The sequence below is a fragment of the Colius striatus genome, chromosome 11 (assembly GCF_028858725.1).
Source record: "Colius striatus isolate bColStr4 chromosome 11, bColStr4.1.hap1, whole genome shotgun sequence".
Classification (NCBI taxonomy): Eukaryota; Metazoa; Chordata; class Aves; order Coliiformes; family Coliidae; genus Colius; species Colius striatus.
The window spans coordinates 19,484,590-19,512,353 of NC_084769.1; the positions used below are offsets into that span (position 1 = coordinate 19,484,590).

Here is a 27,764-nt window from a genome sequence, read left to right on the forward strand (position 1 = left end):
CCAGTACCAGTCAATTCCAAGATGGATGTGCTGCTGATCAAGGCAAGGCCAATTACTGATGGAAGCAATGCCTCTGTGAATAACGCATTTGAGAAGGGAAAGAAGTTGCTGAACAGTTGCTAAACTCCAGTAGCAACAGAAGGGAGTGAGAATGTAAGAACAACATCTTTGCAGATGCCAAGGTCAGTTTAAGAAGGAGGGGGAGGACCTGCCCAAGCACTGGAAGAATATTTCCCCTGTGAACTGTGGTGAAGAGCATGGTGAGGCAGACTGTTCCCCTGCAGTCTATGGAGGCCCATGGGAGAGCAGAGATCCACCCATAACCTGTGGAGGACTGCGTGCTAGAGCGGGTGGATGCCTGAAGGAGGCTGTGACTCTGTGGGAAGCTCACACTGGAGCAAGTTCCTGGCAGAACCTGGGAACTCCTGGAGAGAGGAACACATATCAGAGCAGATTTTCTGTCAGAACTTATGTCCCCGTGGGGAACTCACACTCTAGTAGTCTGTTCCTGAGAGATTGTTTTCCCCGTGGATGACCCATGTTGGGGCAGTGTGTGATGAGTTGCTACCATGGGAGGCTCCATGCTGGAGCAGTTTGTGAAGAACTGTAGCCTGTGGGAAGGACCCATGTTGGAGAAGTTCATGGAGGACTATCTCCTGTGGCAGGGACCCCACATTGTAGCAGTGGGAAGTGGGAGGAGGCCTCCCCCTGAGAAGAAGCAGCAGTAAAGTCCATCTGTAATGAATTGACCATAACCACCATTCCGCATGCCTGTGCAGCACTGGGAAGGGAGGAAGAAGAGACCTGGGAAGAAGGAGTGGTAGGGGAGGTATCTTAAGATTTGGTTTTATTTCTCATTTTCCCTACTCTATTCTGATCATTAATAAACCAGACCATTTCTCCCCAAATTGACTATTTTTTTTTTCCCTGTGATGTTAGTTACCGAGTGATGTCCCTGTCCTTATTTTGACTCACAAAACTCTCATTATGTTTCTCTCTCCCTTGTCCAGTTTTGGAGGGGGAGTGATAGAGTGACTTGACAGGCATATGGCACCCAGCCAAGGCTAAACCACCACACTTTATCAGTGATCTGGATGACCATTTAGAGGATCTCTGACGGGACCAAGTGCACTCTCAGCAAGTTTGCTGACCACATAAAGCTGGGTGGCGGATGTGTAGATCTGCTTGAAGACAGAAAGGCTCTTCAGAGGTACCTGGACAGGCTGAATCAATGGGTCAAGGCCAATTGTATGACGTTCAACAAGGCCAAGTACCAGATCCTGCGCTTGAGCCACAACAACTCTATGCAGCAGCACAGGATCAAGGTGGAGTGGCTGGAAAGCTGTCCTGAGGAAAACAACCTGGGAGTGTTAATTAAAAGCCAGCTGAATATGAGCTGGCACTGTGCCCAAGTGGCCAAGAAGGCCAATGGCATCTTGACTTGTATCAGAAATAGTGTAAGCAGCAGGATTAGGGAAGTGATTGTCTCCTTGTACTTGGTACTTGCAAGGCCACATCTCAAGTACTGTGTTCAATTTTGGGCCTCTCACTACAAAGACACTGAGGTACTGGAGTGTTTTCAAAGATGGGCAATGAAGCTGGTGAAGTCTGCAGAGGAGATCTGATGAGGAGCATCTGAGGGAGCTGGGATTGTTTAGCCTGGAGAATAGGAGGCTGAGAGAAGACATGATCACTCTCTACAGCTACATGAAGGGAGGTTGTAGCAAGGTGGAGATCAGTTTCTTTTCCCGAGGAACCAATGATAGGATGAGAGGAAATGGCTCAGGTTGCACCAGGGGAGGTTTAGATTGGACATTAGGAAGAACTTTCTCACTGAGAGGGTTTTTAAGCATTGGAATGGGCTGCCCAGGAAGGCAGTGGAGTCACCATCCCTGGAAGTATTTAAGATATTTTAGATGAGGTGCTAAGGGACATGATTTAGTGGTAAGCTTGGCAGTGTCAGGATAGTGGTTAGACTCCATGATCTTAAAGATCTTTTCCAACTAAAATGATGCTAAGATTCTATGATTCTACGATTGATTTTTGCATTGTTTACTTCCATGCAATGGGAAGTAGAAACAAATATGCATGTAACTTTTCGTTTAGGAAGAAGAGGAAGAAATGTGACTTTGTTTCTCCAACTGTCCTTACAGATTGGACTATAAAATAGGTGGCTTAGGAAATAAAATCTTTTTAAAAGTAAGGAGCAGCAGTGGGATAAGACTAAGGTATTACAGTGTTAAAAAGTCTCTGAACCTTGGGACATGATATGATGAGAAAGCCAAGCTTCCTTGCAACCTGCTAAAGAGAAGACTATAATGCTAGCTAGTCATGCTAGCTGCAATGCGTTTTATTTTTGCAAAAGCTAGATGTATTCAGCTTTGATGAAATACGATGTCACATTGGCTTTTTCTGTGAAAGCCAGAATGTATTTAAAACTGATCTGTTCTAATGAGAAAATGTCAAAGTTAAATAAATAGCATTGTATTTTGCCTTTGGTTAAAGAACTAAAGAACCCTGATCTAAAATTAAACTTTCCTTCCTGTTTATCCCACTCACTGGTAAACCAATGCAAACCAAAGTCAGAAGATTTTTCATTCAAACATGTTTTTTGACCAAGAATCTTGCTTCAGGTGTTTCACACAGATAGAAGTGGTGAATATCCTTCAGTCTTTTTGGGTTATATGTTCACTTTCTAAGATTACAAGTTTAAGGTGGCATTTATTATAGTAGGGCTCCAATCTGATATCCAGAAAAATATGGAGTGAGATCAAAGTAATTGTCATAAATTCATGCAGTTTTAGACAGATTTGTCTTTCTGAAGTGTTTAGTAATTTTTTAGTTCTCATAGATAACAGTAGTCTAGTGAAATGGAAATAAAAGATACATATAGGACCAATGAAAATTAATGGCTGCTGTTCTGTTAAGCAAAGGGAGGAAGGAAGTGTACGAACCAAAGGTAGTATCAGGTGATAATTAAAACCAGATTTGGTAAGCCTTTATAACTTTAAACTGGATTACACTGATTGTGATATTAAGATTTTTTTGATAGTTCTAACATCTTTCCCTTCAAGAAAACCTGCCTGGTAACATTTCTGCCCTGTGTTGTGTTCAAAAGACCTAGTATTACATATTTTTTTCTTGGTTAAGTGTCAAGGAACCAAACTGGGCTCATGGGCTTTGCAACACTTTGGCTGGATACTTCACTGGTTAACTGGTTTGTATATGGGATGCTTGTTATATGCTCCGAACCATCACATGTAGCAATGATATTTGTCTTTTCTTAGATAAACAATCTCTTTTATAAAAAAGAATATGTAATAAAATGCTAGGCAAGTTGTTGGATGATCTGGGAATTATACTCTGATATCAGCCATTAAGTTTCTCAGATATCTTAGGCAAGTTGACATTTAGCATTTTAACTTCTGTCAAGTAGAGAGAATAATATTTACCTACTAGACCAAAAGTATCTTGCAAAGAATGAGGGGAAAGCATTCATAGAATGCAGCAGCAATGAGTTACCATCATTCTTACTCCTCTGAATTGAGTAGTTGTTATTTTCTAAATTTAATTGATTATTTTTATTTTTAAGACAAATTCACACAAATATTTGTCCTCTTCTCCTTTAAATTTTGAATTTGTAACTTAATTGGGACACTTTTCAGTTTATTTTTATTTCCTGCATGAAAACAGTTTATTTTTGTTATGTATTATGCAAACTATACAGTTTCAAGAGACTCTGAGAGACCCATATTGCTATGTTTCACATGTATATTCATAAGTTTTGTTATGAGACGTTTTCAATCTAAATTTATTAAAGAATGCAAATGCACACAGTAAAACCCAAAGAACTATAAACAAAGAATTATAAGAGCATATTAATAAATCATAATAGAAATAATAAATTACAACCCTTCTGTTATGAATATAATTTAAAAAAATCTGTGAAACCACTGCATGGATTTGCAGTATGGTTTCCTAGCTATTCTAGCACTGTGTGACAAGTGTGGAGTAGGATTATTATACGCTGGACCATGGATCTTCAAGCAACTGTAGAGCTATATGAAGCACATGAACATGGATATTCTCACAGAAAGTATGCCTGATGCTTTCAAGAAGTATTGAAATAATTTTGTGAGCCTATTCTGATTGCATAGAACAGATGCTATAAGCGAGTTATTCAGAAAGCATTGGACCTTTTGCACTTTTGCTGAGATCACAATATATTTGTGATACATAGGATTTATGTCAGTCACACCAACAATAAGTAGCTTATATATAATCTAGGCAAGACCTTTCATCATGGGCAGAACTAAATGCACATCAGGAAAATGTGATTGAAGATCAGTGTTTACAGGTGACAAAATAAGAGGTATATAGAGTGGGGAGAAACCGAATAGTTGTAAGGTAGATGGATACCAAGTATATCTATGCAAAAGGTAGATGTGGCAGTTTAATGGGTGCAAAGGTTAATAAATTAGCTTTTCAAAAAGGTACTCCTGTATTATGACAAAGTGTGTCTTAAATAAACTGTATATTTAAATGATGTGGTTATATTCAGTACTAAATACTGTTTTCTCACTGCTACTTTTGCCACAGGATGAATTAAAGCTTCTAATTACAAGGTTAGTGCTTCTATAGCACCTTTCATGTTAAGAGAATTTCATAAACATTTAATAAAGCTCAAACTATAAGTATAGTCCCAAATTACTTGGAGACCTTTAAATAAACATTTATCTTGCCCTTAAAACATCTTGTGTAAAACTGGGGAATACATAGTTCACTCATTGAAATACAGTGTTAAAATGATTTATTTCTAGGAAATATCATGTGCCAGGAAAAAATATGATTTTGTCAATGTCTTGCTGTGCTCAGTCCAACACCAGGCACATAGCCCTGACAGATGAATGGATGATCACTCCTGCATCTTTAATTTGGGAAAGCTGTAGCAAATTTAGCAACATGCTGCCTCCTTGTATGCTGAGAGACTGAAACATTTTTATTTTGACACTGAAGAAACTTTAAAATTTCTCTTTTTATATTCAGCAGCCAAGAGATGAAATTTACATGAGAATGTAAACAGGATGATAATAGAACCAGGATGATTCTTTTATAGATAGTTTTGAACCTCACAAAATACAGAGGAAGGAATTTGGAGTAACTTTGGATATTTTAGGTCTTCTAATCCAAACACACTTTCAAAGTTGAATCAGAAAGTTAAAATCATCCACACTTGTTATCCAAGTGTAACAGTGGATGGTGGCTATATTAATGAAATGTAAATCATGTTCTCTTTTCTCAAAGAGCATAGTCAGGAGGTAACATGAGAACATTGTTATTAGAGATTTCCATAGATTATTAGGTTAGGTTAATCTCGATGAGCTCTAAGTATTGTCATAAAAAGAAGCTAGTTGGAATATTTTTTTTTTGTAGTTGCATTTTTAACTCTGTACAAGTTAATTGTTGGTGACTAGAAAATCAGGGAAGTTAGTGTCTCCTAAGTTTGAGTAAAGCTAAGTTACTATTCCTGTTTGTTCATATTTGTATTAACAGGGCTAATAACAGTACTGAACAGGGAAAACAAAAGAAACAAGGATCATGAGGCAGACACAGAAGCTAAAGACACATTCCTGTAATAATTAACCCTTGTTATCATGACCATATATCTTAAATCTTAATTACAGTGCAGCTGAAAAAATGGAGTAGCATTATTTCAGCTTTAAAAGAGGATATGATATTTCATTGGAAATTTTATTAGATTTGTAGAACTCTCTTCTCTTGATATAACCTCTCCTGGCCTCTTTTCTCCTGTGTATTATTTCTACTGAAGCTACCAAGCTATAACTAGGAAGGAAGTCTCTTCCTCTTTCTTCTCTATTCATACTGTTAACATGAGACCCCCACCAGACTGGTTCTGAATCTAAAAAGACCTAAAAATAAGTATTACCGAGCAAATGGAAATTAAATCAAGATTTGATCCCTGATGGTAGGCATTAACTAATTTCTCAGAAGACTATAATGGTCTTTGATGATGAACATCTTGATGTTCATCTTTCTCAATGCTGACATAAACAATTGACAAGATTACACCAGTACTGGAAGAAAGCTGAAGTGCTTTTGATTTAGGGCACTCTCCAAACACAGCATTATATATTGCTTTCACACATCAGCATGAAAAGATATTTTTAAATGTAGAAGATATTTCTTTATGTTTTTCAAAGAATAGCTATGAAACAACATCTTCTTAACTAAGAAATACCAATATTAAAACCATATTAATAATTATTAAATAACAATACTTGTAATCTTGTTTTACTCTTTTGTCTTTATAAAAGTCTTAAAAATTAAGTAGCATGACAATTTTTATATAATGCTGACACTTTATCAGACAGTTTGAAGTACACCCATGAATTCTTAAAATGCAGTATTTTAAAGTCCTTCATATATTTTAAGGTAAGCTTTTGTTAAAGGAAATATGCTGCTGTGTGAAAATATGACTTGTCCTTGCTTGTCCTGTATGCTTCCCATTTGGGACTTCAGATGCAAGAGGATGTACACCTTTCTTATTTAAACAATGGGCTCGATATTTCTTTGTTTGCAGTGTCAGAAATAGCACAATAGATTTTTTTTTTTTTGGACTATGGCAATATATTCACTAAGTGTAATTTTAGGTAGGCATTGAAACAGCACTTTTTTCAAGTAGAGGTTGAACCTGAAAAACTCCAAGCTTATCAGAGCACATTTTAATAATTTTTGTTCCAGAAGTCAATCTGACACTAAATAAAGCTTATTATATAAATAAAGTTAGTTGAAGAAAGACTTTATAGCATTCTCAACCTAGCAGAAATAGAGAAACACTGGAATGGTTTTTGGATATTCACCAAATTAATATTCTGGAGGAGTTGCAGTTTGGTAGGCAATGAGATAGTGTGAAAGAAGGAAAAAAAATGTTTTTAAGAGGTATGTGAAATCTATTTGATTTAGTGTTAAGTAATTTTTATAATAAATGTCCAAAAGATTTCAGTGAAGTTAAAAATTAATACTGCTAGGTAGTGTTAAAATTTAAGAAAAAGAAAAATTCTGAGAACAAGCAGCGGGGGATGCAGAGAGTCTGGGCCCCAGGTAGATGATGGTGATTCAGAAGCTGAAAGTGTGTTTGCTTGGAGATATAGGGGTTAGGAAAGAGAGCATTGTTTGTGAATTTGTTCAGGCCCACTTTGATCACAACACTAGTCCTACTACAGAAGCATCCTTCATGACTGAAACTGCTTGTGGGAATGAGCTCATTTCTGTGAACCAGCCATAAGTTCTTAATATATTGCCATACAAATCACTAATTTGATATCACAAAATCCACAAGGAACAGAGACATTGATTTAAAAGGTCTTGTGCATCTGTAAGTGTAATACTGCTGCTATGACTGTCCAAGATACATTGGTTGAATTGCTCTGTCTCTGCCTTAGGTAGTGTGGTTACAATTCCTTCTGTGAGGTTTTAGATATGGATTCATTGGTACAGGTGAATATTTTGCTGCCTGAATGTGTGCTTTCTGGAGCTCTGATCCTTTAATTTCCTGCACTGTAATGTGTACAATTTGTATGACTGAAGCTGCAAACCTCAAGCTTACCACAAAACATTGGTTTCAAATTGCTTTTCACTCCAAGAGAGAAGAGAAACGCTGTGAGAAAAAACACTGAGCAAGTAATATGCTGTCAACACTGTTTTACATGGCACTTTGTTGTCTCTGTTGGCTGAAGTTTAAAGTCTTCTGTAGCTTCAGTATTAATAGTGCTGTGATAGTAAGTTGCCTTTGAACTGGAAATGAAAGTCTTTTAGAAGACACTTTAAAAAGATGATACAAATATAGTCATTAGGGTGTATAATTGCAAAATGAGTTAGATACATAAGGATCAGCCTGAACAGTAGAAAAGCTTGTATTTGATATTTCTCCTTGTATGTATCATAACTTTGTATTTTAGTGTTTTAAAAATAATAATAAAAAAATCTCTTTGCATATCCTTCTCCTCTGCTTCTATTTTATATTTTCTATTTAGGGCTGCCATTAAAATACATTTTCTTATACTCACGAATGTGCTGTTTAAACAAGCAATAGTAACATTTTAAATCATGTAATCTAAAATGTAAGATGAAACAGAGAACAAATTTTAGATTGCCAAAGCCCACATCCACACAGTATATGTATCCATCACTGACATGGTTCATCTATATACAGTGATCAGGTTGATGCCTTGAAGTTAGAGCAGCTGTACTGAACAATTACTGAATTCTCATTAGTGCTCGCACTATATAAATCTAATGATATTCCTGGACACTGAAATCTCCAGAAATGTGATGGTACTGCAATAAAAAGCAGAGAAAGATTGTATTGGCAAGGAATTTGATCTTCCATGTGAAGAGTATTAGAAAATTGTTATTGTTTTTAAAGATTTATAGATTCATCAGGAAACCTCCAATTAGTCTCCCTTTGATAGGGTAGTATACTTCCTTGATGATGAAGAAAACTTTCAAATCCAACTTGAATTTGAGAGCACTGGAACTTCCTGGTAGTTCTGAGTACCTTACAGTATTAGGGCCATGAAGTGCCTCATTTATATAAGACTATGAAATAATTAGATAAATCTATTCAGCTGAAGATATTTAAATACACTGCAACCCAAAATCTTCAAATTGTCAAGGAAAGTTATGTATGACATGCAATTAAAGCAGGACAACAGCTTTCTCATGTTTGTTCAGTAAAGTTGTGTAGGTTTCATGGAAATACTATTTCTGTTGGTGATATGCTTAAAAAAATCTGCTTCACTAATCTCTAATACATGTAATAATTTAGAAAACTCACTATCTGTATCCTATTATTTATTTTCTCACAAAGATTGATATTAAAAGAGAGGAAGGATTTCTATAGTTCATTTTCCATCCATTATTTTCCATGAAACTATCAAAAAAGCTTGTAGATCTTAAACCTCAGGTGTCTCTTCCTACCAGTCAGTATGTAACTAATATCAATAGGTAATGCATCATCAAAACAACACTTAGAAGAATACAGATTTATTGAGTGTATTTTACTGAAATTTAAGTATTACATTAGTGATATACAGATTATCAAAGAAAGAGATATCTACAACCGACTATTTTTAGCAAACATTAATGCTAGACTACGTATTAAAAGCTGTGTAATCCTTTCTTTAAAATTCACTACAAGCTGTTATTTCAGAAGACAGAAAATGCTATCCTTCAAAAGAGTTTGTGAGTTATTCATTACTGTTCTGGCAACACTAAGCTGTCAACAAGCATTTATATACCTGACAACCAAACACCAAGGGTCACATTTGTAGTAAGGACTTGTTCGTGGCATGACAACAAAACAAAGCAGACTTTGTACTTGTTTACGTTATCTTGTCTTCCTTACAATATTTATCAAAAAATGTAGATTTTGGTATTATTCATTTAGTCTGGTTCACTAGCTGTAAAATGTTTTGATGCAGCTAAAGAAGAACAAAAAATCTGTGAGACTATCTGAAGTGTATGGAGTGAAAATAAAGCAGTTACATCCAAAGTTTGGTTCTATGATGACAGTACTTACTGATGTAACTGTGAGGAGTAAAGGAGAAAGGGAGAAAAGCTCCTCAGGCATACATTCATATTCAAGTTTAACTTTCAGTTTCATGGTAAATATTTTTTCCATCACCAGCAAAATAAATTAACTTTAATTTCTAGAAAATTTTCATTTTGTTATTAGACACAATTAGTGTTTAAAAATATGTGAACTGCAATTGAAATTGCTCTGGTAGCTGGGGAAAAGCCTAATTTAGAAGTGTCCATCTCCCCTGTGGCTCTCCAGTCTTTATGCCTAATGAGCATATGCCAACCTGATTCACTTAAAAGAGACATTTAGTCATAGCATTCTGCCCAGGTTCCTCTCTTCACACCACTTGTAGGAAATTTAGTGCATTACTCAGCCTTCTACTAAATTTGTTCAGTAACATTCCAACCAAAAAAAGCCATTTGGCAAAAGGAGATGGAGCAGATTGTATACGCATGTACACACAATGTGATGATACAAATCACATTTCACTAGGAAAACCAGCCTATAAAAGCATGATCCAGATTTCTAGAGTTATTCATTCCATTCATACTGGTTAGGCAGAGAAAAAGCTGTAGTTGTGATCATGGAGAACAGAGCAGACATACTTGCCTTTCCTCAGTTAGTAGCTAGGTTTTATACTGGACTTTTTTTTTTTTTTTTCCTGGTGTAAAAACATATTTTGGTTTTGGTGATTTTTGGCCATGGTAGGACCTTCATGATGATTCTTCACTAGCTGTGCTGGTATTGTAACAAAATTGTGATAGCATCACATCAGTAAGCCCAAAATAACCCCTTCAGAAGCTCTGACTTGTGTATGTTTATGCTAAATTGAGCTAATGTTCAGAAGAGAACAGGACCTTTTATTCATAGATATAACCAGAGATATATGTGAATCTTTTTAGTACTATGGCTGATCACATGTATGATTGCAATTCAATGGAAAAAAACCCCACCTAGGATAGAAGTCTAACTGTAAGCTTGAATGTTCTTTGTTTTCTTGATACATTGACTAACTTATCACACTGTGCAAACTGCAGGATGTTTCATTTACTATTGCAGTTTCCCTTGCTTGCTCAATATTCTAGCTGTAAAGAAGAGGCAAATTATACAGTATAATATATATGGAAATTACTACCTTATACAAAACTTGTTGTTCAAGCTTTATTTGAAAAACCTGGAAGGAGACTACAGCCTGAATGCAATCCTAAGAAAATTAATCAAAATAAAGTAGCTGGTCTCTAACAAGTTCTACAGGATGACTGTGAGCCATAGCCACTGATTTCTTTCTCAGTTCCAAACCCAGAAACTATCATCATTAAAGACTAAGTTGCAGCAAAAGGTGTTACTTTCCTTTGATTATAGTCTTCCACTGTTCAACCACCTACAAACCCAGTGAAACTAAACTTCTTTGAATAGAACAGAGTGCTACACATGACACCATGCTATACAGCAGTTCTTTTGTTTCAAAAGAGAGTAGGTTTCCTCATAATTAATAGAACTCATTTAGAAAGTTGAATGTTTTCAAAGAAGATTAATACTTGGATTAGGAAAAAATGCAAAGCTGTGAAATGAAGAGGTTTTCTTCCCATTTAATAAATGTTTCTCATTCATTAGTAGTAGAATGCTGAACAGACTGTTTGGAGCTGTACATACCTTCTCATGCCAGCTACCAAGATATGAAATGAAAAGTAGTTACTGCAATTTTCATATGTAAAAATATGCTGCCATAATGTAAAACTGGCAATTTGAATTTGAATAAAGAACTTAGGCTCAAAAATACACCTAAAGTACCCTAAAGACAATTCCATTATTTGCTACAATGAAAGTTTTATTGAAGTGTCAAAAAACCCCAGACTTACCTAAGACAAATGTAATACAAAGCCACCTTGACATCAGAAAGCAGAATCTCCAAGTTCTTTATGTACTATGGATATCAACTAAATATTCATGCCTTTAGGTATTTTATTTCTGATAGATTTGAATTTTATAGTCTATTTCTACCCTAGATGCCCAGAATTTTAGAGGACATATCTACACTACATGCTCTGATCTAGCCCCTTTAAGTAAATATTTTCCTGAGATTTTTGTTGTGTTACACACATTAGTTTTATGCTAAGTATCATCTATATCACTAATAAAGCTCAAAAAATCCTTTGCAACTACATGTTACCATGCAGATAAGCACAATATTTCACAAGCACAAATTACTATTAAATGATCTTTTAATTTTTCGTTGATACAGCTGGTTACTGATCTTTCCCTTACTGTGATTTTATTGATATTTCAATATAATTTAAGGAGTGTTCCACTGTTTTTTTTAAAAGAATTATCTCTGAACTCTTCTGCATATGAACTTCTCTATTGATCCTGTTATGAATTACAAGCTGAAAGCATTATCCAAGTTCTAACACATGACATAATAAATGAGAAGAATGATCTTCTCATTTGGCTTATTAATTTTGAGGGCATTCAAAATTCATCGAATGGCATACTGTGCAGACTGGGCTTAATGGCCTTTTCTTTTTCCTACTGTTTCTCATACTATGAAAAAAAAATCACAAACCCTAACCAGAAAATCAATCATACAGTAGGCCAGTACATCATAGCATAGAATAATAGAACCATAGGGGTTGGAAGGGACTTTTAGAGATCATCTAGTCCAATGCCCTGCAGAAGCAGGTCCACCTAGATCAAGTATGTCAAAACGCGTCCAGGCAGGTCTTGAGGATGTCCAAGGAAGGAGACTCCAACACGTCCCTGAGCAGCCTGTTCCAGTACTCCATCACCTGAATAGTAAACCAGTTTTTTATTATGTTTAAATGGAACTTTTTTTGTTCCAGCTTCATTCCATTACCCTTCTACTATCACGAGATACAACAGAAAAAAGTAATGTCCCAATCTCTTGACATCCACCATTTTTAAATTTGTAAATATTAATGAGATCCCCCTGCAGACTTCTCTAGACTAAACAGCCCCAGTTCCTGCAGCCTTTCCTCATAAGGAAGAAGCTCCAGATCCCTGACCATCTTAGTGGCATAATCATCTTGGTGGCCAGGGCAGAGTAGAGGAGGGGGAGAACCATCATTGACCTGCTGGCCACTTTCTTCTTGATGCATCCCAGGATGCCATTGGTCTTCTTGACCATGAAGGCACATGTTTAGTTTATTATCAATCAGGACTCCCAGGTCTCTCTCTGCAGTGCTGCTCTCCAGCAAGTCAATCCCCAGCCTGTACTGATGCACGGGGTTGTTCCTTCCCACCTGCAGGACTCTGCAACAAGTCCTTCTTGAACCTCATGAGGTTCCTCTCTGCCCAACTCTCAAGCTGGTTGAGATCCCACTGAATGGCAGCACAGCCTTCTGGAGAATCAGCCAGTCCTCCCAGTTTGGTGTCATCAGTGAACTTGCTGAGGGTACACTCTGTCCCCTCATCCAGGTCATTGATGAAGATGTTGAACAAGACTGGCCCCAGAACCAATTCCTGTGGAACTCCACTGGCCACAGGCCTCCAACATGATTCTGTGCCATTGATCACCACCCTCTGGGCTCTGTCATTCAGCCAGCTCTCTGTCCATCTCACTGTCAACTCATCCAAGCTACACTGCCTCAGTTTTCTGATGAAGATGTAATGGGAGACAGTGTCAGAAGCCTTACTGAAGTCAAGGTAGATGATATGTGCTGCTCTGCCCTCATCTGGCCATCCAATTATGGCCTTGTAGAAGGCTATTATGTTGGTCAAGTAGGATTTCCTCTTGGTGAACCCATGTTGACTCCCCCTGATAACCATCTTTTTGTTTAGTGATGACATCCAGTTCCATCACTTTTCCAGGGATGGAGGTGAAGCTGACCGGCCTGTAGTTTCCGGGGTCATCCTTCTTGCCCTTTTTGAAGACTAGAGTGACATTGGCCTTTCTCCAGTCCTCAGGCACCTTGCCTGTCCTCCATTATTGTTCAAAAAAGATGGAGAGTGGCTTAGCAACCACATCAGCTAGCTCCCTCAACATTTTTGGATGCATCCCATCAGGACTTATGAGTGTTAAGGTTGGCCAAAAAGTCTTCTTCTTCTTCTTCCTCTTCCACCCAGGGCAAGTCCTCTGCTGTCCAGACCATCCTACTATCCTTGCTGGACCAGCCTTCCTCAGGCAGCCTTGGCCGTAAAGACCAAAGCAAAGAAAGCATTCAGTAGTTCAACCTTCTCTGCATCCTCTGTCAAAAGGGAACCCTCTATGTTCAGCAGTGGGCCTACATTCCTTCTAATCTCCCTTTTACTGCTGATGTACCTGGAAAAGCCCTTCTTGTTTTCCTGGCTAGGTTTAATTCTAAAAGGGCTTTAGCCTTCCTGGTTGCACACCTGAATACTCTGGCAAAGTTCCTATACTTTTCCCAAGAAATCGGGCCCTGTTTCCACCTCTCATAGGTGTCTGCTTTCACCCTGAGTTTTCCCAGCAGATCTTTGCTCATCCTGCTTTTCTACATATGGGGACACACAGATCCTGGACTTGGAGGAAGCGGTTCTTGAATATCAAAGCTGACCAATCCACATGCTTCTCTCCTACCCCTGCCCAAGGCAAAAGGATAGTAGTCTTGCTGCTGTTTCTCCTTTACATGCTTAAGGCCACATGATTTCTAATCAGTACTAGAAGATAACTGCTTTATAATTATCATAAGTTATATTATCACCTCACTGGTGGCAAAGTGCACTAACTTTCACCTCTCACATTTAGTTTATTCATCAGTTTCTCTCATCAGCTATATGTGAGAGCCTAACCAATTCTTTGAAAAAGTTAATCTTTCAAATTACCCACCAGATTTTCACTTTCTGTATTAGCTAGTGTTATGCTAAAAGAGAAGCTAGTTACTTGCAAGAAGTGAATATTAAATTATTACTTGAACATACCTACATTTTTTTTTGTCTGATGAAAATGACTGTTAATAGGGGTGAATATATAATTTCAGGTAAATGTTAAAAATTGCCTGCCCAGATTATGGCATTTTGTAGATCCAACGTTGGTTCTACAGTGCATATATACAGAATCCAGAACATTTGAGGGTAAGGGCATTCAGTCAGGGGGGAAGAGTGTCCTGAGATTGAGTCCCTGGTGCTTAGGGTTATTTCTGTGGATTTTTTAGCAGATGGTCACTTATGTAAGATTAGTAATATGCATAATACTCTGAGACTACAACCCAGGACTACCTCTTTGAGTACCCTAAATATTATCTACACCAGCAATGTTATTTGTAAAATGCCAACTCTTTCTGGCCCATGAGATCTCCTCATGAGTTTTCTGCCCTCTTCCCTCCCTATTTCTGCACACCAGCTGCTATTTCTGTCTATAGCTGATTTTTCTCCAGGAAAATATATGCTTATGCTGACCTAAACATAGAAAGTGTGTCCTGAGTTAACATAGTAACCACTTGACTGATCTAACTTTGAAGTTATGCTGTTTTGAGTGGGAGGTTGGGCCAGATGGCCTCTAGAGGTCTCTTCCACACTACATTTTTTGTATCATTCTGTAGTTGTGTGAAAGAGACAGTGTGACTCCTTTCATTGCAGTTTTAAGACAACTCTAACTGCATGTTTGAAAGGTATTAACTCAGGTCGTGCATGCAAAGTTCATCAGAAGACTGTCAGTTCTCTGGATCTCACTGGAGCTTGACAGAGACTAAGCAGGGGGTTGACTTCTTGCAGTTCATAGTGGGACAGTTCTGGTGAGTCCCAAAATTGAGTTGGTTTCAACTGAGCAATCTACCAAGTTTAGAAACGTCCAAAGTCAATTCACCAGGAAGTGGAAGTTTGAGGGTTTGGAACTCTAGTCTAGATAAATGAGATTTGCCTAAGTGCTGCCTACACCTTAGGTTTTATCAGTTTTACTTGCTGCATGGGGCAACCTGAAAGAAAGTTGTAAGAAGGTGGAGGTCGTTCTCTTCTCCCAAGTAATCATAGAATCAATGAGTCATTTTGGTTGGAAAAGACCTTTAAGATCACTGAGTCCAACCATTAACCTAACAATGCCAAGCCCAGCACTAGCCTGTTGTCTTGTCTCTCAGCACCTCATCTATATGTCTTTTAAATATCTTCAGGAATGGTGACTCCACTGCCTCTCTGGGCAGCCCGTTGCAATGCTTAACAACCCTCTCAGTGAGAAAGTTCTTCCTAATCTCCAGTCTAAACCTTCCCTGACACAACTTGAGTCCATTTCCTCTTATCATTCATTACCGGAGAGAAGACATTAACCCCCATCTCACTACAATCTCTTTTTATGTAGTTGCAGAGAGTGATAACGTGTATCCACAGCCCCACCTTTTCTTCAGGCTAAACACCCCCAGCTGCCTCTGCCACTCCTCATCAGACTTGTTTTCCAGACCCTTCAGACGGGCTTTGTTGCCCGTCTCTGGACACACTCCAGCACCTCCATGTCATCCCTGGAGATACTTAAAAGACACATAGATGGGGTGCTGAGCTACAGAATAGATCAGTAAGTTCTTGATTAAAGACAATAACAACAAAGACACAAAACATTGATTACTCAGAACTGTAATATATAGAAGATACTGGATATTTTTTCTCAACTCAGCAAAATTAGGCAATCTCATTGAGCAGATCTTGGGGGAAGGACATGAACTAATTAAGGATGCATCCAGTTTACATGCTTCAAAGCAGCTGGTCTTTCCAACTGCTCCATTTCTAACATATGTTGTAAAATCTTCTCAAAACACTGCAGCAGTTCAGAAGCCTGAATATTTTTACTTTCACAATTGCTATGAATCTGTAACTATATTGGCCATTTCATTACTTGATGCAATAGCAAGTTATTCCAATGAAAATCCTTTGCTTTCTTCTAAGACAGATAAAACCAATAGGCTTTATTTTCTGCGTCCATGCACTTTGTGCAGCTACTTGCTCTGGTGCAAAATAGATTACTTGACAGTTTTGGTGACATCTTTGCATGGATAGAAATGACTGCCCTGAGACTGGTGTAATTTTATTGCTTTTGTCATCACAGTGATGTTCTCCACTTTTCTTCTTTTCACACAGTGTGTCACATCTTCTAAATGCTAATTAAATTACACATATTATTATTATTTCTATAATTACATCTACAGTAATTATGAAGCCTAGTTATATATTTTAAATAAAATACTTTTTTTTTTTTCTTTTCATAAGAGTGCTAAGTATGCTTGCAAACAAAGGGAATAATTCTGTATAGGCTATGTCAATTGATCATTGAGAACAGGAATAGCAAATAATAGAAAGAAGATTCTCACTTCACCAGAAATCAATAATTTAAACTTTCTCTACTGTAACTAGGGAATGTTGGCTCTGCTTATCCCCCAATTTCATTATTAAATGTATGTTTTGCTGTGAAATTGGAAGACAAATCAATTTTTTTCCCCCTTAATTCAGAATTTTCTGCTTTGTGTCAGCTTGTGTTCCAAAATGAACAGTCTTGTAATGTTGTTGATGTGTGAGTTATTGCATGATGTAAACAGCGTGGTGTGTCAGCTGAATCAGACTACTGAAAATGTACAGATCAATAATTTGGTTTATTTTTAGGTCTTATATTGCCCCTCGCTATCCCAGATGCTGTTAGTCTTCTTTTAGCCTGAAAACTGAAGGTCAGTTTGAAGTCATGATCACATAATAGTTCTTTTTATATCAACATAGGAGACTGGCCTTGAGGGATATTGTTACTTATTTCTTAAGCTTTTGGGGCTGACAGAATAGTCTGGCTAGATTAAAAAAACAGGCAGTGAAGCTACAAGGTCTATCACTTCATAACTGGCTCACTCCTTCACTGAGAGCTCCACGTTGAGAAGTGGGTGTTGAGCACGTCTGCAAATTAGATTACACTCTTCCAATCAGTTGTCAAGGTGTGTGTGTATATAGAGTTTCATTTTCCTTTAAGCCACTTAGTGAGACAAATCACAATCAACAGATACATATTGGGTCCTTCAACCACATGCTATATCTCAAAAAGACTGGTGCATTTCAAAGAGATCAATAATCTCTGAACATTAATGATCAGGGGCCATGGAATAGTTTTTTTTTAATGCAATAAGGAGAACAGTAATTTATAAGTTTATTAAATAGATTAGCCATTGTTTGTTGGCACTATTATTCTATGTGTATTCAGAAATTCTCTCTTTTTGAAAATAAGTGTAAGTACTGACTAGTTCTTCATGCTGCTCTAAGTCTGTTCACAAGAGAGATCATAGTTTTGGAGTCATACATGAGTGGGAATGATATATATAAAAAGATTTTTAAAAAATCAGTATTTAAACAAAAGATAAAATTGCTCACTTACATGCCTCTATATGTTGTAATTTTAAGAAGTCCCCTCTATAGATTCATTAAAAATGTTAAGGGACAGATGTCAAATGTTTGCCCCATTTCTTTCTTTAGTAAAAGTTTATTTTTCCGCCTCTAGAAAAACTTGTCTCTTTCTAACAATCAGTGGCAGGATCCCAGCTGAACCTGTCAGTGTGAAAGTGTGCAGAAATTGGACTGTCCCCCTCAATAGACTGTAAAAAAAATTAATAATTAAAAGAAAAAAGTTGAGACTCTTCTAGAAGAGAGTCTAGCTCAGCAGCTCTGGAAATTCTAATATGAAACAATAAAAAAAACCCACCAATCTTTTAGCAAAGTGGAATGGCAACTTAAATTTAATTTTAGTGATCAATATCCACATTGGGGTATGACAATGCCAATTTTTCAATAAGGGCTATCTGGCAGCTACTACTGGGCTATTCCTCTGAGTAAATGTCAATGTTCTGCAGAAACAAGAATCCAGAAGATGTTAGGGTACTCTGCATTACACAAGGAGTTTTGATCAATGCACACTCATGTGAAAGGCCAAGAGATCAGGGGTTTTGCAGTAGAATATATAACATACCTCTTTATAAAGGTATGCTATAAATTCTCCACCTGCATCTCAAAGTTCAATTTTTCACTCAAAAGATCAACCACCATCCCACAACATCTTCTATTTCTTATGAAATTATTTTTATTATATTTTTATTATTTATTTTTAATTAATTATATGTTTATTCTCTCATCTGCATCTGATTTATTCCTGTAAAATCTTACTCCTCATTAAATGCTTTCTGAAAGTGTATCATTTCCTTTAAACACAATGGCCATAACTTCCTTCTTTTTTTTTTAATCTCTACCTTGTGAAGGTAGCTATGTGACATTCTCTTTTTCACTGTCTTCACTACCTGAATTACTCCTCCAGGTTCTGAATATGATAGAAATCATACAGCTATCCACATATCTCTGGAAAGAAGAATTAATTCTCATGTCCTGTGATCCTGATAGTCAGTTTGATATTATGAATGCATGAGAGAGAATCAACATTGCAACGAACCAACTGTGAGTTTCACAGATACCTTAGCATAGTGCATACCAGAGTCTATGTCTCTCTATTTTGTGTTGCACAGTGAGAGAAGCCACAGTAGTGGAAATGTCAGGTTGTAGTAGCAGGACCAAACTTCTCGACAAAGATGAGGAAAATAAAGGGATAGAGATACAAAATAAGGAGTACAAAGAGATGGAAAGATGTTTGAATGCAATATGTGGAATATGTGACTGGAAGTGGCCTTCCATGTCACCAAATCCTGCAATTCCAGAAAAGCATATTGTGTTACCTACATTTCTCAGGGTCTAATGACTCTTGAAATATCTTCCCTAACTTCTTTTATTAGAAAACTATTTCAGAACGTCACTGATTAAGGGTGACCTTTTAACATATCATGGTCATTTTATACTCATTTGCTCTTTTACTGACATTATCTCATAGATTAAATAGGTCATATTGTCCTCTGTACATTTTTGATCCTTTTTCAAAGATTTACGTATCAGAGGACTATGCCAGCATGAGCATATCCTAATTATGTCATCTGACATTTCTGCCATATTCTATTCTCAACACTGTGCTCAAATCTTCTTATGAAAATTGTAAAAAGAGATTTACAGGCAGATAGGCCATGGAACCCTTTTTGTGCTAACTTTTCTAAAACATATTGAAATCACTGGAAGTTAGAAACATAAACAGGACAAAACCAAAAAACTTCGACCATATCAATATTTCCAATCTAATTAACTAATAAGTAGCTACTTATGTCTTTGACTATCAAATTCAGTAGACCTACATATATTTATATCTTCTAGGAGTTTCTCTCCGTATCTAATAGTAGAGTTCAGGCTGCAGCAACTACTAAAAACGTCAATATCAGAATACAATAAGAAAAAAAGGAACATCTGTAGGGAACTCTTTAAACTTAAGATGAATGGTATATTATCAAAGTTTGCTACTAAAATAATATTCTGTATATTGTTTGAAATAGTTCTAGAAAAAGATATAAACCAATGTCAAATTAAATTGGAAGTTTTTGTAAAAATGTTATAAAGTATTTCAAATTTAATTTTATTATCAATGTTCTTGGAAGGTTTAGCTGATTTAAGTTATTTCCATTGCTTTTCATAATATCTAAATTATTTGCAGAAAAAACAGATTTTCAAAGGTTTTTTTTTTCCCCACAATACAGTAAGTACATTGAAAAGTAGCACTCTGACTCTAATGACTCAGTGAGAATTTTTAAAAAATAACAATCAAGCTTGATTTATTCTTAATTAACATCTGAAAATTAGTATTTTTAATGTAACTTGACTTTTTTTTTTATATTATCTGTGAAAAGATTCCTATGTGTAACTACCACAAGTAACTTAAAACATATCAAAATGGATCCAAGAGATCTTTTACAACTGGCCTGGAAAAAAGTACAATGGTTACAAATTCAAGTTAGCTATGAAAGACAAAATTTATGAAATGTAAAAATCTAATCACTTTTTGGGCACTAGCTGATCTCAGATAGGACTAATGAACTTTTATCTTTGTTTCTCTAGGAGCATGTCAAATATCTTATTTTTTGTATCTATCAAAGGGAGCAAGAACATGGACAATATCTGGCATAGTATCAATGTAGGAAAGCTGCAGTCTTGTCTATGGAAGCCAGATCTGTAGTAAGTAAAGCACTACTCTTGGCAAGATCTTTATGGAATGTCTCTCTGCATTCTAATACAAAGCACTTCTAATCACTTTTAGTGCATTGGTGGATGGGCATTTGAGGGCCAACACTCTAGCTACTATGACTATAAAAGCGATTTGAGATATTGTTATGTCTTAATTTTTTTTTCAGTATGTTGCACATTGGTAGCCAGTCCTCACCAATCTCCACATGACACTACAGCACAAATGTAACAATGATACTGGCTTTAGTCAAAGACTTCTGTTGCCTTCAGAAGGCATTGTGTTTGTCTTAGGGTGAAGAAATATGCTATCTTGAATTGTTCTCAGTTTTGTTTCAATTGTATGCCTCATTCTAAAGAACGACAGAATTAACCATCCATTCAGTCCAACGGCATTTGCTTTTCATTTTGACAGTCTTTTTCATGTACACATATAGGAAAGATACTCACAGGAAACAGTATTATGAAAAGCTGAAGAACTGGATCAGAAATTACAAGATGTAACTATGATGTTTATACCAGTGGCAGAACCACCTGTATTTTATGTTGTGCCTTGCACTAATTAGCAATTAATAAATCTGAGGAAAAGAAAAAAAAGATAAAATATCATCTATGACTAACAGAAATTGCTGAAATTAGTGGATTTGAGGTACTCAGTGGATACTACATTTTCATTTTTCCCATGAAAGGTGGGTCTGAAAAGTTTGTTAGCAGTGACATCTAAAGTAAACTACCTCATGCAACTGAACTGGAGGTAAAGCAAGTAATGGCTTTATTATCTTAAAATTGTCTTGGAGATACCCAACTCATTTATGAAAAGAGTAACAATCTATTGAGTATACTGATAATTATCTCCACAAAACTGAGAAGGAAATAATGGGTATTACCTTACCTGGGTAACTTTCTCTGTTACATTGTGCGTTCGGTCTTTCACCTTAGGTGCAATAATTGCTTTCTCCGAAGAAGGAGGAGATGAAGATTTTTTTTCACTTTTGATATCCGAAAAGTTCAGCGTGAGTTGAGGAATTTTGTTGATTGTACTGTATTTGTTGAGATTTGAATCTGATGTGGATCCTAACAGACTTGACTTGATATGATTAAAAGGCCCTGAAAAATCAGAACAAATATTTAGTATTTTACAAATACAGAGAAACAAGTGACTTATGTAGGATATGTTAAAAGAGTAGTTAAAAACCATTTTTCACTACAATACTTGTTAGTAGTAAAAATTCTCTATATTTAAAAAATAACTTTATTGCTAAGAGAATAATATCTATTATTGGAAGTAAATATGAAACTTCCTTTACATATAGCCCTCAATACTTTTTATAAAGTCAATGGATTGCAAAGTGCATAGTGCATCTGTCCTTGTTTTCATGTTACGGGCTATGCCGGTATGCTGCATCATAACTATGGCTGAATATAAAGACTATATTCTCACTTGTTTTTAAAAGCAGAAAATGGACATACAATTATATAAAAGTATTTTGACAGCAAAAAGACTCTATTACTACATCTATACTGTTGATCATGCCTTCTTGGCAGGTCAAAATTGCCTTTTGGTAAACTGGAAAATTGAGTAGATCCCTGCTGTTCTGCTGTTGACTCATCACGTAATTCCATACTTCATTAATGTAAGTATTAACCTACATTTCTCCTAAAAGTCTTTGCTTTTGGAGTATCAAGAACTCAAAAAATGTACTTCTACAATTGTTATTACCAACAAAATATTTAAAACAATAGGGATATCTCTATGTAGAGATATGGAGTATTGATGGTATGGAGTATTTAATACACACTTCAACATCTTACAGTACTTCATCGTTATAGATTAAAAAAATATGGAGCTTGTATATTTCATGAGGTACATATCCCCTATAATTATTGTTTTCAATACTGGACAGCTTTCCTGTGCAACAAGAAAGCAATGTAACCTATCAGAATACTTTTTTTGTGATGTCATAAAGTTGGTCTAAACATAAAAAAATATTTCAGGGGAGGAAAACTTTTTTTTGAGAAAAACATTGGAAAAAAGAAGTATAAAGATATTTAGACAGTGAGATCTAGATCCAGCTATAAATTTAAGAAAAAATTCAGGTCTTGAAGCCAATAGTAATGTATCTAAAGTGTGGGATGGAAAGCTATTTCTAAGATCCACATGAGAATCTTAGTGCATCTTAATTCTATTGTGAACAACAATGTCATGAGTTTTTCTTTTTTTTCTTTTACAGTTTTTTTTCTGTTTGTGGGTTTTTTTGTGGTTGTTTTTTTTTTGGGTTTTTTTTTTTTTTTTTGGTTGGTTTTTTTTTTATCTTCCTGGGGAGGAAACAAAAACACACACAGCCAATGGGACAGGATTAGGTATATGGGGTAAATTGCAGTCAACAGCAGAACAGCTGGATTGTACTTGCAATGTGTAAATGAGTGAACTTCAAAAAAAACAGCAACCTGGAGATAGCTTTAGGCGGTGCTGAATTCTACTTTTTTTTTTTAAATTTTGTAAAATTCTTAAATGAGGTCTGGTCTTCTCTCACACCTGCCTTAAAATGCTTATTGAAGAACCAGATTTTTAATTTGCTTTCTTAGCTTAAAAGCATTTATACACATACTTTCTACCTCCTAAATTCACACTTGTTAGATGTTAATCTGGGCTAAAAATAGAAATTTTCTACTACTCCATTTCAAATTGTGCCACGGTACAGAAAGGAATTCCAAATAACAAAGGTGGGCATGTTGCTCTAGACAAACAATTTGGGTGATACCATGGGAAAGATCAGTATGGTGCTTCTTAAGAATATTTTGTCCAAAGATTATTTGAGGGAAAATAAACAAAAATTTCTCGGTTAGTATTTTAACAATCAAACTACAAAGTAAGTCCTTTTTCTTCTTAGGCCAATGAACCTAGTATAATCTTTGTGGAATAGCTTTACTGGAAGAAATGAAGAAACCACTACCTTTCTTCCACAAGGAAAGCTAAAAGCCTAGTACTTTGGATACTACCAAGGAATCAGGATAATGTGCTGCAGTGGTTTTGCCTAGGACAGATTTAGGTAGCAGAAGGCTAAAGGGGTTGCTTCTTTAAAGATCTAGTAGAAGCTTCAGCTGTGTCTGATAGGGACATTGCCAGCCAATTCTAAGATGGACCCACAGCTGACCAAAGCTGAGACAATTAGTGATTGAGGTAATACCTCTGTGAATAACATATTTGAAAAAGGGAGGAAGCTGCTGTGCAGTTGCTAAACTGCAGCAGCAACAGGGAGTGAGAATGTGAAAGCATCTCTGCAGACACCAAAGTCAGTGGAGGAGGAGGGAGAGGAGGTCCGCGGGCAGTCTATGATGGTCCACAGGGGAAGAGAGACCCACTTGCAGCCTGTAGAGGACCCCACACTGAAGTGGATGGATGCCTGAAGGAGGCTGTGACTCTGTGGGAAGCCCACGTTGGAGTAAGCTCTTGGCAGGACCTGGGAGTCCGTGGGGAGAGAGGAGCCCGCGCCAGAGCAGGTTTGCTGTCAGGACTTGTGATCCTGTGAGGGACTCAGGCTGGAGCAGTCAGTACCTGAAGGACTGTTCTCCCGATGGATGACTCCCATTGGGGCAGGGTGTGAGGAACTGCCCCCATGGGAAGGAAGACTATCTCCTATGATAGGGACCCCACACTGTAGCAGTGGGAAGCACGATGAGGCCTCTCCCTTAGAAGAAGAAGTGGCAAAGTCCATCTGTAATGAAGTGATTGGAACTGCCATTCCCCATCCCCTGTGCCAGTGGGGGAGAAGGGGGGAACAACTTGGGAAGAAAGGGGGGTGGGGAGTATTTTATTTATGAAGCAATTATCAAGCAGTTTCTCCCCAAGTTGAGTCTGTTTTGTCCGTGATGCTAATTGGTGAGTGATCTACCTGTTCTTATCTGGACTCATGAACCTCTCATTATATTTCTCTCTCCCCTGTCCAGTTTAGGAGGAGTGATAGAACAACTTGGTGGGCATCCGGCACCCAGGCTAAACCACCACATGTACTTAAACACCTTTTGGCCCAAGTAGGACCTGAACTCTTTCATGTCATGCATATGAGTCTAATAAAAAGTGGTGTTCACAATAAATCAAGGCTCACAATCTCCTCAAAAATTAGTGAAGTGACTAATCTGGCTGACATATGCTACATGTATTTGGGCAGACTGCAGTTTTTCAGCTCTACTTCCTTACATAATTGTAGCAATTAATAGTTTTTTGAGTACTGAGTAGACTTAGACATGAGCAGAGTATCAAATTGGGAGCCATTCATCAAATGAACAGGTTTCTTGATCCCGAAGGAACTCAAATGTAAAAGGAAACTAGGGGAGCATAGGCAAATCCATGATTAGACGTTAAATTAGGCTTTTATTTATGGTAAATTTGAAGATATTTAAATTCCATTGAACCTCTGTTTTCTGGGATTTAAATCTTTTATTGCTTCTACTCCAAACTGAATATTCTATTCTCTTTTTTGCTACCTAAGGGTCATGCCCTAGTGTGTAACAGTTAATTGCATATGATAATAAAACCTTCCTTTCTTTATCCACTTCCTTTTGCTTTAAAAAGTGGTGAAAGGTACATATGTACCTCATTGATAACAGTAATTAATCAAAAGACATTACTAGCTTAAGTACAGCTCAGGCTGGCAGAAATTGGGCTGATACTTGACAGCTAGTGGACCTTTACTATACTTTCATAGCAGGAAGCAGAAGAAGAGGGCCATAACAAATCATAATCACAATTGACACTAGTTGGCACTCTGATCGGCAGTTTCAGCAAAGTGGCCAAGAACTGAATAAGCAGTAAGAATGACATGCTTCTGCCTACCCTACAGAGACTCTTTAAGTTTGAGCTTCCCATTTTCATGGTAGGATTCCATTCTCCCTGCTTACACAATGCATTGAGAAATTACCTCACTCTCCTAAACAGTCAATCCATCATCTTTCACGAGCAGTAAATACATTTATAAAAGTAGTTTTACAGAGATAGATTTTTTTCCCCCAAGATTTTGCCAACATACACATGAAGCAAACGCAATGATGTCGTAGTTCACAAATCACTTTACAGAATCTAGATCATGCACTGCATGCAGTTTAGAGAGAAGACTTTACTGGGTACACACACTTTTTGCATCATGCATGAAGTCACAAACCAGTTTTCAGACATAGCTTCAAATACTGCAATTAAACTGATTATTTTAGAAATGTTTTCTATAAATGGATAGTCACTTGAGAATTATGTTCAAATTGCTTCTAAAGGATGTAGCTCAGTTCTGGTGAATAGAAATGACTTTATAACTGCACTAAATATTATTTAAACATGAAATTAGCAATGAAATTCATGCATGCACATTTTAATACTACAGGAAGCTTGAAACCATACCCCCTGCCATCCAGGAACGTGAAACTAGTTTTAAGGAGACAAAAGAGGAATAAGTGAAGATACTTCCACAAGGTTCCTGATTATTAATTATTTTCATTTTGAGATAACTGAAAGCTAAGCACCTTATAGCAACAGATCATTTGCTAGTGGCCCCTGTCCAATTATACATCCTTTCACAGGTAAAACTCCTCTTAGCTTCAATAGAAGTTTTGCCTGCATAAGGACAACAGCAATGAGTTAACTATGTTATGTTCTATATCACTCCCTTCATTTTTTGAATTAGCAGATAAAGAAGTCAAATGACTGTTAAACTATGCCTTCACTTTTTCCAGGGATTGGTAGTGCTTTGAGACAATACTTAGGAGAATAACTATGTGTGTAACAAATATAATTTAAGTAATGCACCTGGTCCTAGAGAGGTCAGCATGAGAATGTTGCATTTGAACATTTCATACAGCAGGCAAAGGAACATGCCAAAAAGTGTGGCTGTTTGAAACATTTGAAAGTACAGTCTAGATGTATACTTTACCTTTGACATTGCGACCATTGTCTGTTTTTCAGCATAACAAAAGTGAAGAAAAAAAAGAGAAAAAAGACAACTAAAATCTACATCAGAAAAAGCAGGAAATATTGCTTCAAAATATGTATGTGGTTTGAAATGTTTTCTGATTATGTAGGCTTTTAGTCAAGACGAAATCGCTTTGACAGTTGAGAGATAATCTGCAAAACTCTTTGGAATGACCAGTAGGTAGCAAGACTGGCTCTAGCTAACTTGGCTTAACAGTGACATGATAAAATTGTTTCTCCGCAAGTCCAGGGCTGAGTTGGAGGTCAAAAGTGCTAAACCTTGAAGTAGTAATGGATAATGAAGTGAGGCTGATGCACCTATAGTTGCTTATGTCAGTGCAGGCTGGCTGGCTCCATGTGGTATGGAGCTGTGAAGGCCCTGTGCCTGCTCAGCACTCACAGAAGAAAAAGTTTTTACCATGGCAGCAAGCTGAGCAGGACCTTTCTGAGTAAATGCTGGAGTAAAACTGAGGACAAAGATAAATCTTTCTTCAGGATTTAGGTGCCTTTTTGCAAGGTAACAGTGGCAAAGCTCTCTGTCCTTGTAGGCACACCCAGCCCTGAATCCTCTTATGAGGTCAAAACTCTTTAGAGACAATATTATTATTGTTGTTGTCATTATTAAATATTATTTTAAAGAAGACACACAGGTGGATAGGTAGATGCCACCCTTATTCATGTGTGCATGATATGACCCACAAGCCACCCTCCCTTCATGTTGTGCCTCGTGCTCGGCTGCAACAGCTTGGGGTATAATGGTGGGCAAGGTCCCCAGGGGCTGCCAGGTAGCAAGGAGTCAGGTGCAGCATGTAGCCTTTCCCCTGCGCACTGCTGGCCACCATGCACAGCTTATGGACTTTCAGAGGTATATTGGGTTCAAATCGATATTCACTTGCAGTTGTCCCCTGCTGACAGGCCATGTCTGAGGGCTGAACTGGCTGTGCCCCCATCTGCCCCAGTGGTAGGCCTGTCCTTGCAGAGGGCCCACTTCACCCTTCTCTGCAGAAAGGTTATGGCCTTCTCCTGTGAGGGGAACTGGAGGTGATGTTGGGTCTTGTCTGTGGCATTATATTAGACCTGCTGCCTCTCCGGCTTTCCTCAACTTCCTGAGGACTGAGGAGCATGAGACATTGAGCTGGGCCCTGTCGTCATGAGAGTCTTTAGGGTTAGGCATCT

The 27,764-nt window shown here is 37.2% G+C and overlaps 1 protein-coding gene across 1 annotated transcript in view; it reads right to left on the minus strand.

Annotated features, from left to right (window-relative positions):
* KCNH7 (potassium voltage-gated channel subfamily H member 7) overlaps nucleotides 1–27,764 on the minus strand; it is a 242,621-nt gene that overhangs the window by 55,144 nt on the left and 159,713 nt on the right. The window contains exons 5-6 of the mRNA XM_062004706.1: nucleotides 26,551–26,571; nucleotides 21,525–21,739 (exon numbers count right to left, since the gene is read on the minus strand). Of these exons, the coding sequence (XP_061860690.1) occupies nucleotides 21,525–21,739; nucleotides 26,551–26,571 (236 nt within the window). The remainder of the gene's footprint in view (nucleotides 1–21,524; nucleotides 21,740–26,550; nucleotides 26,572–27,764) is intronic.